The 19,933-nt window shown below is 48.1% G+C and overlaps 1 protein-coding gene across 3 annotated transcripts in view; it reads left to right on the forward strand.

Annotated features, from left to right (window-relative positions):
* SGSM1 (small G protein signaling modulator 1) overlaps positions 1–19,933 on the forward strand; it is an 82,746-nt gene that overhangs the window by 23,122 nt on the left and 39,691 nt on the right. For 2 of the 3 annotated variants that reach the window (XM_061169398.1, XM_061169399.1), the window contains exons 3-10: positions 2,189–2,264; positions 5,220–5,382; positions 7,493–7,645; positions 10,907–10,974; positions 11,251–11,396; positions 11,529–11,660; positions 14,749–14,873; positions 19,511–19,578. In XM_061169398.1, coding sequence (XP_061025381.1) covers positions 2,189–2,264; positions 5,220–5,382; positions 7,493–7,645; positions 10,907–10,974; positions 11,251–11,396; positions 11,529–11,660; positions 14,749–14,873; positions 19,511–19,578 — 931 coding nt within the window. Of the gene's footprint in view, positions 1–2,188; positions 2,265–5,219; positions 5,383–7,492; positions 7,646–10,906; positions 10,975–11,250; positions 11,397–11,528; positions 11,661–14,748; positions 14,874–19,510; positions 19,579–19,933 lie in introns of those variants that run through there. The other variant, XM_061169400.1, reaches the window with a different exon arrangement.

Consider the following 19,933-nt stretch of genomic DNA (forward strand, 5'->3'; position numbering starts at 1 on the left):
AGCTGTGTGACTCTGGGCAGGTTACTCCACCTCTCTGTGCCTTTGTTTGCTCCAGGGATCATTATGCTGCTGGTCCGTTTACCCATGATTATAGTGACAAGAAAGCATGTTTTTCAACTAGAATATTCTACCAAAGCAGAAGTCAATCATGATCCTTCAAGCTATTCATTCCTCAAACAGAACTTTATGAGCACCTACTGTGTGCTGGGACCACAGTTGTTAAGCAGGGAGACACGGAGTGCTTGCCCTCATGGGGTCCACAGCTTGGCAGGGGGGACAGGTGCTGACAAAATCATCACAAATCTGATAGATGTTACAAAAGCATCCACTATGGGTCCCCAAGCAAGGAAATTTAATCTTAACAGGTGATGTTTCAGGCAGGACCAGAATAACGGTAAAAGAGGCCAGGTGTGAGGTTCTCGGCAGGGCAGTGACCTGCATGCAGCTAACGTTTATCACAGGCACACTGCGCACCAGGCTCTGTACTCAGCACGTGGGGTGCATTACCTTGTGCAGTCCTCCCATTGCCCCTGGTAGGTGCTGTTCCTACAAGCCCTTTACCCAGTGAGAAAACTAAGGTTCAGAGAGGCGACATGATTTGCCTGAGGAAATACAGCTAGTAGCTAGAGGGGTCAGGATATGGCAGCTGGAGCCAAAATGAGAAACATTTTTATAAGTTGGAATTCCAGCTCTGCTGCTTCCTAGCCGTATGGCCTTGGGTGGACTAGTTCATCTTCCTGAACCTCAGTTTCCCCATTTGTAAGTGGGACCAGTTCCACAGGCTCAGTTAGATAGCTTTCAGACTTTTAAATGCTGCTGGCAAAACCAGGCTTAGAGCTTGCTGGGCTTAGCGGCCGGGAGCTGTTCACGGTGCGGGTGCTGACTTGGTTATGTCGGGGGAAGTGCTGTGTCAGCTCTCAGGTGGTCACTGCCATGTGTTTTTCCGGAGAACATGGCCAAGGATGCTTTGAGTTCTGTGTTCCCCTCCAGAAGGCAATCAGAAGGAAGGGAGAGAGGGGCACTGAGAGCCTGAGACTGCTCTCAGACAGGTGCGTGGATGGGTTGGCCAGGCCAAGTCTAGGTGGGCTGCAGGGCAGCCAGAAGGGAGTAGGGGCTCATCGATGGGGGTGGATTCCGGATCCCCATGTCACAGCCCCAGAGATGTAGAGCTGGGACCAGGTTTTGAGATCATCTCTTCTGACCTCCTCAACCTCCAGGTGGGCAAACTGAGGCCTTAGAGGGGAGAAACACTTTGCTAAAATACTACAGTGACTCCAGGCACAGTGGGGCCCAGAATCCAGCAAAGCAGAAGGGCATTCAGGCCACCAGAGGGCCACCTCCATAAGCAGAGGCATGGCTGCCCTTTCAGTGCTGTGTCCCCTGTGCCTGGCACATCACAGGTATTCAATAAATATTTGTTGAATGAGTGAATGTAGTATGAAAAACACACAGCCTGGGGAGTCAGACCCAGCTTGGATTCTGTCTCCACTCTGGGCCAGCTCTGCCTTTCTGGGTGAATTTCTACATGTTGCTAAGCCTCTGTTTCCCAAAATAAGATCACAAATCCAGCTGGTAGGTACCTGAGCAGGGATTTGAACTGTGGTCTACAGGATTCCAGGGCTGATTTTTCATACTACACCTTCCTGGTTTTTTTCATATACCCGTTTCATTCATTCATTCATTCATTCATCCACTCACTTAGAAAATATTTATGGAGACCTACTGTGGACCAGGCACTGTTCTAGGCTCCATGGCTACAGCCGTGAAAAAAAGGCAGATAAGGCCCTGCCCTTGGGGAAATTAAGTTGTAGAAGATGGAGACAGACAGTAAACAAATAGGACAGGAAGTACTCTGAAGAAACCATAACAGGGGATGGAAGGAGTTAGAGGTTGGATGCCTTAGATGATGTGGACAGTCAGGAAGGAGAGGACATTTTTTGTGACACCTCAAGAGAAGCCCACTCTGTAGAGAGCCTGAAAAAATAATTTAGTTCAGTGTGAAGTGTGGGGCTATCAGAGGCCACAGGCCCTAGCCCTACAGAAAACACAGCGGGGAGGATGTGGAAGGAAAGCAGTTACTAAAACATCCCAAGCAGCCTGAGAACACCATGGGGGGTGATGTAACCCTCTGAGGTGTCTGCACCCTGAGTGGGTTTGGGTCTCCCCCTCTGGTGCCTCTGCCTTCCAGGTGAAGCAGATTATGGAGGAAGCCGTCACGCGCAAGTTTGTCCACGAAGACAGCAGCCACATCGTCTCTTTCTGTGGTGAGTTAGTGGCCCATGGCCTTGAAAAGTGGCTTTTTTTCCCTCTGTGGGCTGCCTCGGGGATGTGGCGTCTTTCTTTGAGCAAAGTTCTCATGTCATTCTTTTGCTTTTTAACTGCAAAGCTATTTTTGGATTCTAAAGGGACTCCATTAGGGAATTTGGAAGTAGAGAAAAGATTTGGAAGTAGAGAAGAAATTAAGAATGACATCTGCACCCCGGGAAAAGGTAATCATGGTTGACACAGAAGGATGCCTTCCCTCCCGTGGGCTCCGTTCGCAGTGACCCTACCCCAAGCGACCAGGGGTCTTGCATCTAAGGGATGGGCTCTGCATCCTTTCCTCACCCAGGTAAAGAGACAGGATGAATGAGGACTTAAAAAAAAATAATAAGGAATCAAGAGCCATAGACACATCCCGAGGGATCTCTTCCAGCTGGCTCAGCAAAGGAGGCAGGCTCAGAGCGTGACTGAGACTTCTCTTCTTGAACCTGTGAGGCCCACAGGGTTCCAGAAATAACCTCGCTGCCAGGTTCTTACTGTACTTTCACAATGGCTAGAGACAGGTGTCTTACCGTGTCCCTGAAGTCAGGATTCAGTGCATAAGCAGTGTGTACGTATATGTGGGAGTGTTTCTTTCTCCCTGAAAACCTTTTTATTTCGTGATTGGAGTCTCATAACGAAGGACAAGCTGTAATGCCCCTCTAACGGTCTTGGCCCTATGGAGGGACCCATCAGCTTCCATCCAGATGGCCGGGGACACCACCCGTGGGCCTGCAGCTGGCCGAGCACATGCCATGACCTGGGAAACCACTGACGTCAGCTCAGCCCCTTGCAGCCCACCTCTGTTCAAATCCCACCTCTGCCACTTCTTGGTTGGGTGACCTTGGGCAAGATCTTATTTTTTTAGGTGATAATGCATTTATTTAAATCAATAAATATATATATACATATATATATTTTTTGGCTGTGCCTCCTGGCTTGTGGACTCTTAGTTCCCTGAGCAGAGATCAAACCTGGACCCATGGCAGTGAAAGCGCCGAGTCTTAACCGCTGGACTACCAGGGAAGTCCCAGAAATATGTTTTATGTATATATTGGGTTGGCCAAAAAGTTCATTCGGGTTTTTCTATAAGCTGTTACGTTATGTATAAAAATACACATTTATGCATGCACATATATATACACACACATACATATATATGGGAATATATATCTCTCTATATAAATATAGATATATATCTCTGTCTTTCTTTCTTCTCCTGGACATTTTTATTTGCAAAAGACATGATATGCATGTCTATTTTGGGACTCACTAGCATACCTACCAATTAAAGACTTAGAAGACTAGAGAATGATAAAAATCATAATAATTCTCTAACTCTGATCAGAGTTTGGGGGTGAGAGAAATCTGCTGGCTCTAAATGAGACCTGAGGGATGTCCCTGAGGTTTCTTTTGTCCATTGTTCCTTATGAGCCATTGTCAGAAAGAATGGAAAAATGTCTACCAAGCCGGAATGGATCATGAAGTTAATCAGTATAAAGAAATCAAAGTTCTGGGTATGTAAGCAAAAATGAAGATATTTTAGAGATCATCACCCAGAATATTTTAAATCCATGAGCAGATTAGGCAACATGTGAACAATCCTTCAAAGCCAAGTCATTGCTAACAACAACAACAAAAACAACACAGGCAATTAGACCGAAACTTCTCAGTATTTCTCCTTGCACATGGCATGACCTTGGTCAGGCTCTTGAGTGCTGGTGTCCTCTTCTGAAATGACAGTAACTAGAACACTTGCTTCATGAGTTTTGCCGCGGGGATCAGGGAAGGTAAACCTTAACACTGGTCTGACACCCAGTAGGTGCCCAAGAAGGGGTGGCTCTTATTATAAATTCACATTTTCCCATAAACATTGATTATGCTCCAGTGCATACCAGAGAGCTCCCAGTCTGCTGTGTAAGACGGAAAGTAAGAAGATAAATAAAGGCTGCTGAGAGTATCAGATATGAGATAGGGGCCATCAGAATGGCCTGCACAGGGTCTGTTTCTTAGAAGGGAACACTGAGGACCAGAGGGGGAAAGTTATTTGCCTGAGGTCACACAGCAAGTTAGTGGTAGAACCCAGGCTACACCCTAGGTCTCTTATTTGAGGAGGGCTGGGCGGGGCCTCCAGGGGAAACACAGAAATGGGAAGATTATGACTGAATCCTCTCTTCAAAGGCCCTTTGTGGAGGCACAAGTGTTGTGAGCACACCTTGGGTTCAGATGTGGGTTTGAATCCCAGCTCCATCACTTATTTGCTGGGTGGCCCTGGGCAGTTCAGTTTACCTCTGGGAGCCTCAGTTTCCACATCTGAAAAATGGATGGTTTTCCTTTCTGCCTGGTTGTGGATCAAATGAGATCCATAATGTTAGCTGTTACTGGAGTCACAGTAGTAATGACAACAATGTGATTCTCTAACCAGAATAAAGCTCAGCAGTCACATGGTCCAGGCTCCCCTCCCTCATTGACAGGAGTAATAGCTAACATTCGTAAAGCACACACTATGTGCCAGGCTCTGTGCAAAGTGCTTTCCGTGCATTTTTTCCACCTCATCCTAACAGCAACCTCATGAGGTTAATGTTCATACCATCCCCGTTTTACAGATGAGGAAACTGAGGCACAGGGAGGGGAAGTAATTGCCCCCTGTCACACAGCTGGTTATTGGCCAGGAGAGAATGTGAACAGAGATGATCTGACCTTGGGCAGCAAGCGTGGGTTCACCACTAAGCCCCCTTGCTCCCTTTTGAGGGGCTGGATGGTGGAGAGGCATACGTGCTTTTTGCTATGATGCTGTCACGAAATTTGTGATTCTGGGGTCCCCGGATCTTCAAGGTACCTGTGTGTGTCTGAAGCTCAGAGCCAGGCTGGGCACTGGGGAGCATGGGCAGGGCCTGCTGATCGTTGTGTCCCCGCAGCGGCTGTGGAGGCCTGCGTCCTGCATGGCCTGCGGAGGCGGGCGGCTGGCTTCCTGCGCAGCAACAAGATCGCAGCTCTCTTCATGAAAGTGGGCAAGAGCTTCCCGCCCGCAGAGGAGCTGAGCCGCAAGGTGCAGGACCTGGAGCAGCTGATCGAGAGCGCGTAAGTGCTGAGAACGGGGTACAGGCTAGGGTACCCCCAGAGGCCAGCCCCTGCTCCTCCCCGGGCTCTGTGAGAGCCTGCACCTCCTCGCACCCTCTCCACTCTCCATTCTGCTCCTCAAACCCGCCAGATTCTTTCACACCCCAGGTCCTTTGCACACACTGTACCCTCCACCCAGTTCACACCCCTCATCTTCCATGGCTGGTTCCTTGTCATCCTCAGGCCTTCCCCTAACTAATGGTAAATTCCAACCCTCACCCCATTTCTCTTTTATATCCCTCTGTTTATTGTCTTCCCAGTTGTTATCACCACCTGTAATTTATTCATTCATTCGTTTACTGTTTACTTGATTGTTGTCTGTCTCCCCCACTTGACTCTGAACTCCTTGAGGGCAGGCAGCTGCACCTGTGCTATCCCCCATTAGGTCCCCAGTGTCTGAGACAGTGCTCAGCACCTGGGAAATGCCCAAGAAACAACTGTAAAATGAATAAGTGCCTACTCTGAGCCAAGCCTGTGCCAAATGCAGGAAGATCAAAGTTTAACATAACCAACATGGTCTCTGTCTGCGTGGACAGATGCTCACAGTGAAGCAGCCATTGAAGAGGATGTTGTCTTAGTGGCTGATTGTGTGTACTGGGGGGAGGCTCATGGCCTGAGAGTGTGTACATGAGGGCCTTCCACCCGAGCCACCCCCAGGGTCCCGACTGCACAGCCAAACCCCCTACCTGGAGCCTGGTCAGGGATGGCAAATAGGTTTCAAACCCATTTGGTCCTAGTGGCTGCACAGAGAGTTGTGTTGTGAAAGATTCTGGAGCTGTGAGTGGGCTTCATGGGAAAGAGGGCAAGGATTGATTAGCCATGCCTGTTATGGGCAAGAGAAGGGAGAGAGAGGCATGCATGTCATGTGTTTACCCTCTCTGCCGTGAGTGGTTACTCCACTTCACTGGATGAGAAATGGCCCTTTCCTTGCCCTTTAGGCCCTGCCAGCCCCTGGCTGCTGGCCAGAACTGCATGATGGGTAAGGCTATGGATTTGGCATTGCCAACTCCCATTTGGAATCTGACTCCTCAGCCACCTGGTCTTTAGGTGCCTTCCAATCCATCTGCTAAATTCCCAGGTGTTTGCTGATAACTTCTTAAAGGGATGGATTTCCATGGACCTTCCATAACACTGGGAGCAACTTTCTAATGGAGGAATGAGAGATGTCCATTCCAGGTGCCCATTCATTCATTTGTGCAATCATTCATTCATGGACATATTTACTGAGCCCTTTGTGTGTGCCAGGCACTGTGCTGGGCCCTGGAGATACAGGCGTGAAAAAGGGCCAAGGCTTGCCACTTGGTAGACTCTCAGTATTTTATTTTAAAAGCAGTCGAATTGCATTGTCTATACCCTCGAGGTCACAGTGTGGAGGGGAAGACAGAGAAGTGAGCGGGAAGTTAAGCTGCAGAGGTTGAGGGAACACAGAGGAGGGGCCCCTCCCCAGCTTCAGCTGGTGCAAGAGGGCTTCCTGTAGGAGGGGGTGCCCTCGCTGAGACCTCAAGAGTGAGAAGGAGTCAGCCAGGGAATAGGGTGGGCGGGGGAAGCCGGGAAGAAGCAGCAGCTCATGGAAGTCCTCAGATGAGAGCTTCGCAGCCTCAGGGATCCACAGATATCTCTGTCTGGCTGGATCATGGGGTCAGAGGCAGAGAGTGGTAAGGAGGTGTCTCGAGAGGCAAACGGGCAAGGTCATGGAGTGCCCTGCTAGTCATGTTAAAAAGCTTCCTTCTCCAGGGCAATGGGGAGCCACCAAAAGATCTATAATCCAAGACTGTTCTTGGCCAGCACTCCTTTCCAGCCAAGAGAGGGAGAGACAGAAATTTCAGTGTGAGAATTTGGCTCACCCATCAACAGTGTATGAAAGTGTCAGTTTTACCACATCTTCACACTCACTCGGTATTATTTTTTCAACTCTTTTCCCATTCTCCAGGAACAGTATGGGCTCTTGTTGTTGTTCTAATTGCCATTCCTTGATTTCTTAGAGAAGTTGGACACTTTCCCATTTGCACATTGATCCTGTTGGATTTCCTCTTTTGTGAATATCTATTATCTTCCTTTACTGGTCTTGAAGGCGAAACCAGATCCAGGGCCTCCAGGAGAATGTGCGAAAGCTGCCAAAACTGCCCAACCTGTCCCCACTCGCCATCAAGCACCTGTGGATCCGTACAGCCTTGTTTGAGAAGGTCCTGGACAAAATTGTTCATTACCTTGTGGAAAACAGCAGGTGAGCGGAAGACACCTGGGTGCGCTCTGCCTCCACCTGCTGGCCTTCTTAGGAATTGCACCCTCTCGCACAAAGCTGCTTACCCTTTGGTCACTTAATATACACTTGATGTGAAAGTGATTAAATAAGGGCCTTCTGGATGTTTGACTCTGAACTAGCCTAGCTTAGAACCTTGGGAAGATTTGGGTGCTTAATAGCAATGCAGGGTCTTCAGAATTGGGGTGGGGTATAAGGATCTTGCAATCTTAGAGATGTTCCTTTTCCCATGAATGAAGCCCACAGTCTATTCACTATATGGCCCTAGGGGACTCACTTAGCTTCTCTGTGCCTCTGTTGTCTCTTCTGGTGAATGGGACGGGATGGGAATTGCTGCCACTCTGGAGAAGAGGTGAGAAAAGGAGTTAGTGAGTACACAGCATTTTGGAAATGCATAGTGATATTTTTTACATTTTCTCTCCTACCTCAGATTGACATGATATAAAGGTTTTACAGTGTAAGTCCTCTTGGCAAACATTCATCCATGCATCCATTCATTCACCCAATAAATATTTAATGAGCATCTACTATGTGCCAGGCACTAACCTAGATGTTGGGGATACATTGGTCTTGCCTGTCATGTTAAAGAACTTGGATATTATGAAAAGGGCAGTGGGGAGCTACTGAAGGATCTATGATCTGAGACTCCTCGTGGCCAGCACCCCTTTCCAGCAAGAGAGACAGAGAGGATGGAAGAAAGAAAGAAATATATCTGAGAATCTTTCCATCTTTCAGTATGTGAAAATGCCTGTTTAACCACATCCTCACACAGAGTGGGTATCATTGTTTTCATCTTTTATTCTTTGCCTGTTTGCTAGGAAAATATGTATGAAAGTACAAACCAAAGTCCTTCCCCTCATGAAGCTTGCATTGTAGCAGGGAAAACAGGCAAATAGTAATTGTGATCATTTGTGATGAGTGTACCAGGACAGGTGGGTGGTGTTTAATTTCCTCTGGGTGGTCAGGGAAAGTATCCCAGAAGATGGGATACTGTGAAACAGGGTGGGGAAGAGTGTTCCCAGCAAAGGGAACAACAGGTGCAAAGGCCCGGAGGCAGGAGAGGAACTGAAAGAAATCCAGGCTCTGGAGCTCCAGTTCACCTCTTCACCTTCTAGTAAATTATAACGCATCTCTGCCCCCTGTCTTGTTATGGGTCCAGGGTCTCTGTAGTTAATTGCCTTTGGCATATGACCTTGTGTTTTCCCGCTGAAAAAGTTGGTCATATTTAGTTAGTAATTTATTTGAGCAGCAATACCAACCTACTATTTCTTCATTAACACTGTATTTTGAATTTTAGGTTCACACAGAATTGAAACAGTAGTACAGAGGGTTCTTGCCTACCCTCAGTGTTAACATCCTGCATAACTGTAGTACAAGTCTTAAAACCAAGAAATTGCCATTGACGCAATACTGTTAAACCAACAGTATTGGTACATTCTTTTTTTTTTTTTGCTATATAATTCTGTGAAATTTTAACACATGCATAGTTTCATAAAACCAACACCACACTCAGGCTATAGAACTGTTCCAAAGAAACCCATCACCTGGAAGAAACTCCTTGGGGCTACCCTATGTAGTCACATCTTGCTCCCAACCTACCTACTATTTTAAGACATTATTTCCAGGTTATGATCACATAACTGTGCTGATTTTTGGAATAGAATACGAGTGGTGGACTGGAAAGTGTCTCAAAGTACTAGCTTCAGATCTGACACCAAAATGTATAAACTTGATGTTGAGCATGTCCAGGATGTGTCATTCTGCCTCAGCCAATTTTATGGTTGATTGAAGATTTCTTTGGGGGTAAAATTACAATGATTTTGCCACATTTAGTGAGAACTTCCCGGTGTTGGGACTTAATACATGCAGTTGGACATTTACTCCTCCCAGCAACCCCAAGTGGGTGAGTTCTGTCATTCTTCCCATTTTACAGCTGAGGGCACAGAACGAAGCTTAGAGAAGGTAGTCACCTGCCCAGGGACACACAGCGAGGGAGGGAGTGGCCGAGCTGGGCTCCCACTCAGTCCGACTCCAGATCCTGTGTTCTTCACCCCCTGTTGTAGGACAGGAAGAAGAGCTAAGCTTGCTGGGTGTAGCCTGCATCCACCTGCTGTGTGGCCTCCAGCAAGTCACTTACCTTCTCTGGGCCTGAGATCCCTCAGGAGGTCAGAACAAGGTCCTTTCCAATTCTGAAGTTCTGTTAGTTTCTAGATTGTATGAGTTTGCAAAGAATTAGAAACCAGTACACAGCAACTCAAAAAACAAAACACTCAGCACGAACGTATTGACAACACTGCATGTTATTTTGGAGAGTCAGAGGCCGGGGGCATTTTTGAGCGTGTCAGGCCGGCGTCATCTGCTTTAGTCTTCCAGACAGAAAGGCCTATTAGTACAGCTTTTGAGGACACACCACAGCTAAAAAGCATATGTTTGCCTCAATAACATTGGAAGGGCAGACATCATCTGAGCCTCTAAGTGACTTCATGTTTGAAATGGAAGATGCAAGAGAAGCAGACAGAACCAGCCAGGCCTCGGCAGCCTTCTAATGATTTTTTCTGTTACTCTCATTATTATTATTATTTTTTTAAACCAATGTTAGTTTTGCGTATTTTACTCATTTCGTTTTTTGGGTTTTTTTAAAATTTTTATTTATTTGTTTATTTATGGCTGTGTTGGGTCTTCGTTTCTGTGCGAGGGCTTTCTCTAGTTGCGGCAAGCGGGGGGCCACTCTTCATCGCGGTGCGCGGGCCTCTCATTATCACGGCCTCTCTTGTTGCGGAGCACAGGCTCCAGACGCGCAGGCTCAGCAACTGTGGCCCACGGGCCCAGCCGCTCCGCGGCACGTGGGATCTTCCCAGACCAGGGCTCGAACCCATGTCCCCTGCATTGGCAGGCAGACTCCCAACCACTGCGCCACCAGGGAAGCCCCTGTTACTCTCATTATTAATAATAATGTATTATTAATAAGCCATGTATTAAGCAGTTATAGCCAAGCACCGTGTTAAGTGCCTTACATCTATTGTCTCTCTCAAACGTCCTTTGGCAGCCCTATGAGATATATTATTATTATCCCCATTTTACATATAGGACAGCTGAGGCTCACAGAGGTACTGGGTGACCAGAGAGGCATTGAACCCAGTCTACTCTTAACCATCAGGCTGTAGTTGATTGTGTGCCCTCCGCTGGTCACCATCCAACCCTGCATGTCCTTTCCTCTCTTGCTAGTAAGTATTACGAGAAGGAAGCTCTCCTGATGGACCCCGTGGATGGCCCCATCCTTGCATCTTTGTTGGGTAAGTGGTCCAGTGCTCTGAGCTTCTTCTGGATCTCTGGTCTCAGCTCCAGGGGGCACCTCCTAAGGGCCTCTCTCGCCTCCCACCAGCCTCTCCCTTCAAAACTGCTCCCTGCCTCTTGCTTTCAGGGTCTTGTGCTGGTTTCTCTTTAGCAGGACCCTGGGTCATGCTAGCTGCCTGGAGGGGAGAGATGGTGAAATAAGTGGGCCGTCTGGTGGTAGAAGGGAGGGAGGACTTTCCAGGGAGATGGGTTCCTAGCCCCTGTCTGCTCTGCAGTGGGGCCCTGCGCCCTGGAGTACACCAAGATGAAGACTTCTGATCACTTCTGGACGGACCCCTCAGCCGACGAGCTTGTCCAGAGGCACCGCATCCACAGCTTGCACCTGCGACAGGACTCACCCACCAAGCGTCCAGCCCTCTGCGTGAGTGGGGTGGACGGTGGGGCGCTGGGAGGGAGTCTGGCTGAGTTCTGGACTTGGTATGGAGGTGGGGAGTGGACCGGGGCCTTGGTGGTCACTCCAGACCTCATCTGCCACCTCCCCGCACATTGCCAGATCCAGAAAAGGCATTCGAGTAGCAGCATGGATGACCGGCCGTCCCTCTCCGCCCGTGACTATGTAGAGTCCCTGCACCAGAACTCCCGGGCCACCCTGCTCTATGGCAAGAACAACGTTCTGGTTCAGCCGGTGAGAGTTCATCTTGGGCCCAGTTCTTCCACTGGGGGTCTGGCTCCAGGTTATAGAGGAGGAGTTCCCTCTGGCTCCTGGTTGCTCATCCATCTATCCATCCATCCACCCATTCACCCATCTATTCATCCATCTGTCAAAATCTCCACCCACCCAGCCAGTCTACTCTCTTCCAGTCTCTATATTCACCCATCCCTCTATCTATGCATCCATCACCATTTCTTTATCCATCTGTCTGTATTTATATCCACCCAACCACCCGTTCATTCATCCATCCATCTACCCATCATTACATCCATACAGCCATCTACCCATCTTTACATCCATCCATCAACTCCATCAGTCCATCCACCCATCATTACATCCATCCATTCATCTACCCATCATTACCTCCATCCATCCACCCATAATTATATTCATCTATTCATCCATCCATCTACTCATCATTAATCCATCTCTTCATTTGTCCATTTGTTTTCCAGTTCATCTATCCATCCATCTTTCCACCCAGCTGTCTATCTATCATTCTCTGTTGTAATCACTCACTCATTTAGTTCACTCATTTGTACTGAACCCGCTATGCACTAGATGCTTAGGATATCAAGATGAAAGTCTTCACAGCTAATAGTTATGGAGCGCTTCCTATGTGTCAGGCTCTGTGCTAAGTGTTTTTAACTGTATTAACTCATTTAAACCTCACAACAACCATCTGAAGCAAGTTGTATTATCACAGATGATAACACTGAGGCCCATACACAGGGGAGTAAGGGGCAAAGTTATGATCTGAATTCAGAGTCTGTACCACTTATCAGTCGCCCTCTATGCCCCAGCACTGAGTGCAGCCCCAGGGGTGGGTGGCGAGTAAGACACATGAAGGCCCTACCCCCATGTGATATCTCCTTTGCTGTCCCCTCCCTGGACCATCGAGATCAGCGTCGTGTTTGGGCTCAGCCGGGAGGAGGAAGAGAGAGAGCTGTTGGCCACTCCAGCTCTGCGCTCACGGTTGCCACCACTGGGTGCCCCAGGTCACTTCTCCTTCTGAGCCTCAGTATTTGCATCTCAGTGGGCATGAGACCCTATTTCCTCAGTTGTAAGTAGCCATGAATTTAAGATGCATGATTTTTTCTTTTTTGGCCGTGCTGCGCAGCATGTAGGATATTAATTCCCTGACCAGGGATCAAACCCGTGCCCCCTGCAGTGGAAGTGCAGCGTCTTAACCACTGGACAGCCAGGGAAGTCCCAAGGTGCCTGATTTATTAACACAACCGTCAAGAAATTTAAAATGCTATTAAATTATACACAATGTTTTCTCACTAGGAAATTTTATTTTATACTTTTTGAAGGAGATATTTGAGACTTATTTATACATAGTTTTTTTTAATCATACATTATTCTTATAAGTATACACAAGGGGAAATATAATTGAAATACATTAGTTAAGATAGTTCCAAAACATCTTCACATTTCAGGATTCCAATCTTCTGTATCACTTTTTGAGTCACAGTCATCACTGCCCTTATTTTCCTATCTAATATAATTTTTTGTTCCACCAAGAGAAAGGGTCAACAAATTACAGGGTGTGGGCCAAATCCACCCTGTTGTTTTGTTGTGTTTTTTTTTTTTACCATTTATGTTCTTCCTGATACTTTATTACTCTTTTTTTTTTTTTTTACAATTTTTATTGAACTTTAGTTGATTTACAATGTTGTGTTTGCTTCAGGTGTACAGCAAAGTGGTTCAGTTATACATACATACATATATATTATTATATATAGCCACCTGTTTTTGTAAATAAAGTTTTATTGGAACACAGCCATGCCCATTAGTTTATATATTGTATATGGCTGCTTTCACGCTATCATGGCAGAGTTGAGTGGTTGCAGCAGAACCTGTATTGTTCACAAAACCAAAATTACTCCCTATCTGACCCTTTACAGAAAAAGCTTGCCCACCTCTGATCAAGAGCACAGGAGGTACAGCCTTTCCTGCAAGCGTGTGCACTTGGTTGCTGTGCAAGAAAGTCTGGAAGTGTGGTCATCCCTGCAGGGTGAATGATGTGTCTGCTTCACCAGTATCACACTCCACTCCACTGCTCTGTTCCCAGCCTTCCTACATACATAATCACTTTTCCAATCAGATCACAGTCTAATCTTTTCGAAGACATTTTAAAAAAACACCTGTACTCCACATGTGGGGTAACAACGATAGCACAAAACGTCATTGAAGGGACAACAATATAAACAGCCGTGACCGAGTCTGCACCAGATCGGGCAAGGACAACTATGTCACAGTTTAAGATGCCGCTGATTATAAGAGGCATCCCCATTTCAGGTGCACTAAAACGTGAAAAACAATTGTGTATCTTAGAATCGATGAAATACGGCAAGGATGCTTCCTCCCAGGGTTGCTGGCGTGTGTGGTTGAGATATTTATGGAGTGGAGCCACGCTCGGTACACCCTCGGTGCTCAGTAAATGTTAGTTGTCTGTCTCCACATGTTGTGGGGTGAATTTGGGGGGAGGAGGGCTGCCTCTTATGTGTGAGGCTTGGAGACAGCCCCCTCCGCCAAACCCCACTTGGGATAGAGCAGAGCAGGTGAGAAGCCCTGCAGGCATATTGGGAAGGCAGAGGATGGGGCTCCTGGGCGGGGAGTATGGAGAGGGTATTGGGGGAGGGGCTTCTGGGTAATATCTGGAACAGAACTCAGCTGTCGTCTCTTTCTCCCTTAAGACTGGACACAGTGATGGCAGATACATGCCTTCTGTTTTGGAAAGGGTGTTATTGAAAGGACAGAGCCCCCTTCCTGGTTCTAAAGATCCCCCCTGACCCCACATGTCCCTCCTGAGCCACATGAAAGGGTGGGGTGGGCGGCTTTCACAGCTGGACTCTATAGAACCAAACCCATCGTGGTGGTTGGCTTAGCACGGCCATCTGGAGGGAGGTTCAGGGTCTTCCAAATGGACATGGCCGTGGAGGGAATGAGCCAACCTCTTGGTTCTGGTTGTGTGTCCTTGAGTCACATGGGCCAAGGCCCATGTCCACTGTGATGCCAGCACTATGGTCAGGCCTGAGTCCTGCTGTCTCTGCAGAGGGATGACATGGAGGCTGTGCCGGGATATCTGTCCCTGCACCAGACAGCTGACGTCATGACCTTGAAGTGGACGCCCAACCAGCTGATGAACGGGTCTGTGGGGGACCTGGACTACGAGAAGAGGTAGGGTGCTGGGAGCCTCCCTCCCCTCGGCGCAGGGATGTTTGTGCCCCGTCCCTTGTGCCCCGCCTCTGCCCCCGCTCCGTCTGGTTGTTATGGCCACTTGGTCCAGGCTCCCTGCAGCTGTGGCCTTGTGGGTAACTCAGGAGGATCTGGGAACTGACTGGAAGAATCTTAGGATACAGGTATTAGGCAGCGCCCTGAGCAAACACCACCCGGAGAGAGAAATCGTAACAAAGATCTCATAAGCCCACAAATGGCAAATACTCCCCGGTCTCCTGCCACCTTACCCATCACTCAATGCAAAAGGAAGGCCAGAGGTGTTGGTTGTGAGCATCTGGTCCAGGTCTGTATCTCCTGTAATACCCTGCGAGTTATAAGACCCAGCAAAGGCCTTGGAGTCACACTTCAAAGAGACCCGGGGACCAGGGATTCCCTGCCTGCGATCCCCTGTGTTCCAGGGCAATTAGGAAAAGTTTAGGGAAAACACAGGGAGGCCGCCATGCAGAGGTGCCGCCAGCCCGGTGATTTCAGCTGGGGGAGTCCTGGCTGCTGCTGGGGGAGGAATGATGGGTTTTGCTGCTCTGAGTCCACATCGGGCTCTATTATTATTATACATGTTCTCGATTTCTTCAAAACTTTTGATTATGAGGAATTTCTAACATAAAAATAGAACTCAAGTACCCACAATGCAGCCCTAACAGCCATCCCATCATCCCCTCTGCCTTTCATATTGTCCTGCAGTGGCAAACAGACATCATGAAATTATAGGATTTCATCTATAAATATATATACATATTTGTAAGTGTAAATATATATATTTATATATATAAAATAAAGACTCTTTTCAAGGGCCATAACCAGAGCACTGTCATTGTGTTCTGTGTAGTGTTAAGCCTCGGTACGATTAACGCCAGGCTTTGGTGTGATTAATATCATTCTCTAAGCTGATCACTTCCTGGGCAAGGGTTACCATCTGTCCTCAGAGACGGTCATTGGGAGGTGCCGTCAGTCCTCAGCTGGGCCACGTAATTCAGCTCCAGCCAGACTCCTGAGTTTCTGATGGTGAAACCTTCTGGGAGGAGCAGTGTGGGAGCCAAGGAAATGCTCTTGCCCTTGAACCTTATATCAGCTTATTCACCTGAAACCTCTATATATCAGGCCTTCCCTGACCTCCCAGCTGAGTTCAGGTCCCACGGAGCCCTGAATCTCCTTCTTAGCATTTACAAAATCATAATAAATCTGTACCTACTTGTGTTCCGACTGTCTTGCCCTTTAGATATCAAATAATTGTGAAGCAAAGCAGGGAAGTCAGGGGACCTGGATTCATTCATCAAATGTTAACTGAGTACCTACTGTGTGCTAGACACTGTGCTTGGTCCAAGAGAGATAATAGATGCGTAAAAGGAGAGGAAAATCGATCTTTTCAGAGCTTACACTGTATTTACATTGTACTGGAGGAGAAAATGAATAAGCAATGAATAAATGGATGTGATGGAACCAAGTCCTTGCTCGGTCCTCACCTCACTGGATGACCTTGGGTACATCACTCCCCCTTTCTGGGCCTCGGCTTCCCTCTCCTATCAAATGAGGGGGTTGGACAGGATGAGCTCTCCAAAATATGAAGGGTTCCCCAAGGGTCTGCAGGGGTTCCTAAACATTGACGTGTCTTCCACCAAACATCAAAGCTTTCAGCAACACTAGGACCCTGTCTGTTGGTTGGACCTAAGCCCAGGATTGTGTGGGCGGGAAACTTTTGATGTTAATGTTTTGGGAAAGGCATTGGACCAAATGGTTGCCAAGCACCTTCCCTCCAGCTCAAATCATCGGGGACTCTGCTTCTGCCTGTTTCTGCTTCTTCTTTTCCTCTGTGGACAGGCACATCATAAGTGCTTCAATATTTAGTTCCAGCTGAATCTGCACTTCGAAGGTCACTGCTAATGGGGTTGGGAACTTCCCCAGCCCTGGGCTCTGAACCCCCATCTATCCTTGTTATCCTTGCCTGGAACTGAGGCTCACTGGAATAAAAACAGCCAGGGGTCAGAAATGTGCGTGTTAGCATGGGAAAGGGGGGAACCCAGGGGCTGCAGCATCCCTCTGGGGATCAAGGGACAATGACAATAAGGAGGAGGAGGTTCAGGACCTCTTTCCTCTTTTCCCAGCCAGACTTCCCTCTTACACAACCAGGATCATAACTCCCCAGCTGGGTTTCCTGATGTTCGAGGGGAAATACCACCAGAAAGGTGGATATTTGGTCTCTGGAGTCAGCCCAGACTTGGCTCAAATCTCAGCCCTGCCATGTGGAACAGCTGGAACCCTCATACACTGCTGATGGTCCAACCGCTTTCCAAACAAGTTTGGAAGTTTCTTATAACATACCCTTGCTATATGACCCAGCAATTCTACTCTAGAAGCCGTTAGAACACATAAAACGAAAACAGAAACTCAACTCTTGTTCCTGCCCAGTTGAGTGACCTTGGATAATCAACTTCACCTCCCTGAGCCTCAGTTTGTTCATCTGTAAAATGGGGATGTGGTAATGGAATCTCTGAAGAGACATACAGGGAAGAGTCAATAAGAAAATGCATATAAAGCCCTTAGCAGGAAGCCTGGCAGCTGGAAAGGCATCCCGGTCATGGGGTTTGTTGGTGTTAATTTAGATGGATCCAAAGGACCTGTGGCCACAGAGATCCTCCTTGCTGGTGTCTGGTGGTAATTGGAGAGTTGCCTTGTTTCCTGGGCATTCCAGGATCCAGCATTTACCATTCATTATGAACATTCTCTAAGCATTTTGCAGAAGTGAACAAAAAGCCCAGTCCCTCTCCAGGAGTTCAGCACCCCTTGGAGAGACAGAGGAGAAAACAGGCAATTGCAACCCTGTGTGATGGGCCTGGTGTGGGAGCCCTGGGAAGGACCTCCTGACTGAGACTCGCCTTGTGAGGGGCTCGGCAGAGGCTGCTACTCGGAAAAACGCTTGTGTACTTGACCATCGTCCAAGGACATTCACTCCACGGATCCTGACGAGACTGATTCTGGTATAGACCAGTGCAGGAAGGACCCTCGGAGAGCTTATATTCCAACTTCCTTGCTTCACATCAGAGGAAACTGAGGCCCAGAGACGGGGAAAGACTGGCTCAGTGTAGGTGGCAGAAGTGGGATTTGAACCCTGCCTGACCTTGACGCCTGTGTTAGTTTGTGTCCTCCAAGAAGCAGACACCAAGACAGGATTAGATGTGCAGAAGAGATGTAATAGGGGAAGAACCTGCAAAGGATAAAAGTGAGGAGCAGGAGGAGGCAGGCAGACCGAGAAGCTGGTCTTATCACTGGGAAGGGATGGGGAAAGGAAGGAAGACTGGCCAAGAAGAATCTCGGACACAGTGCAGTTCCAAGAACATTTGGCCAGATCAGTAGGGAATCCCTGGGCTAAAGTTGACCATTGGAGGAGTCTCCGAGCCCACAAGAATAGACCTACACTGTCACCCCCACGTGCTCAGTCCTGACTAAGAACAGCCCAAGCGAAGCATGACCTTAGCACAGATGTGGTGGTGGATCCACAGGGGTGGCCTCTGAAGCTGTTGGTCAGCTCTGCTCCCCACAGCAAGATCTGAAGGAACCTTGAACAGTGCACTCCTGTGGCCCCCACTGTCCATTGTGTTCTGAGGGGAAGGGCAGTCTTGTTTCAAGACAGCAGTAGGCATTGAGCTGGAAATGGAAAACCTTAAGTAAATCATCACAGAGACCATCCACCAAGTACCTTTTCATGCATCACCACTGTGTTAAGCCCTTCAAATATGTGATTCCATTTAATCCTCACAGCAACACGATGCAGTAGATATTATCAGCCCCGTTTCATAGAGGAGGAAAATGAGGTTCATGGAAGCCTTCAAGTCACTCTGCTGAGACCTGTGCAGTTAAGGCTGTTCAGTGGCTGTTCTAACCACATGGACACATGGTGGCCTGGAGTTGGTCAAGACTCTTATCTTAGATGCTGGTGACAGAAAACCAAACTCAGACTGCCTTAATCATTGGCTCACATGAACTGAAATATCCAGGGGCGGTGGTTTCAGGCATGGCTGGATCCAGGGACTCAAATGAGGACCTGAACTCTTTCCATCTCTTGGCTCTACTTTCCCAACTGTTGACTCCATTCACAGGCAGGCTTTTTCTTGCCATGGCCCTCTATATCTCCAGAGTTCTATCATCCTTACCACTACTCCTAGCAGAAAGGAACATCTCTTTCCCAGAGATTTCTAACATAAATCCAATAATTGAGTCTCATTGGTTCTGTTTGCTTCATGGGGCAATCCGTGAACCAATCACAGTGGCTGGAACAGTGTCATATACTGAGTGGCCAAGCCAGGGTCAGGTGCCCATTCCTGGAGTCCTCGAGGTGGGGGAGGGTAGGAGAGGTTAGCCTTAGCCACATGGACTGGGGTTAAAGAAATGTGTGTGTAGGGGGGATTCCTTGGAAAATTGGGGTACTGGAACCAGAAGAAGGGGAGATAGAGTCTGGGAAGACTGGGACATGGATGTTGGGGATAGGGGGTCCTGGTGAAGAGGGTGGAGGAGCCCATGGGTTGGGCTTCCCCACAGCGAGTTGGGCAGACATCCTGCAAGCCTGACCCTCCCTCCCCTTCCAGCGTCTACTGGGACTATGCCATGACCATCCGCCTGGAGGAGATTGTCTACCTGCATTGCCACCAGCAAGGTAGGGACTGAGGGCGAGCATGGGGCTGGGGTGTTCCTCCTGGATCCCCTGCCTGCCCCACCCACTTATTACCTGTGCAACGTCAGACAAGTGACTTCACCTCTCTGAGCCTCAGTTTCCCCATCTATAAAATGGAAATCATAACAGCGTCTATTCATGGGGTTGCTGTGAGGATCAAATGGCATTTGTTAAGGGCTCAGCATTAAACCCATGTATCAGGCACGGTTCTCACTATTCACATGCTTGTTATCTAATCGTTGCAACAACCCATTGGTAGGGGCTCCATCATTCCCATTTTAGAGGTGAGGAAGCAGCGTGGCACATTGATATACTTCCTAAGCTCCCCAGTCTGGTC

Source organism: Eubalaena glacialis, chromosome 15 (genome assembly GCF_028564815.1).
Source record: "Eubalaena glacialis isolate mEubGla1 chromosome 15, mEubGla1.1.hap2.+ XY, whole genome shotgun sequence".
Classification (NCBI taxonomy): Eukaryota; Metazoa; Chordata; class Mammalia; order Artiodactyla; family Balaenidae; genus Eubalaena; species Eubalaena glacialis.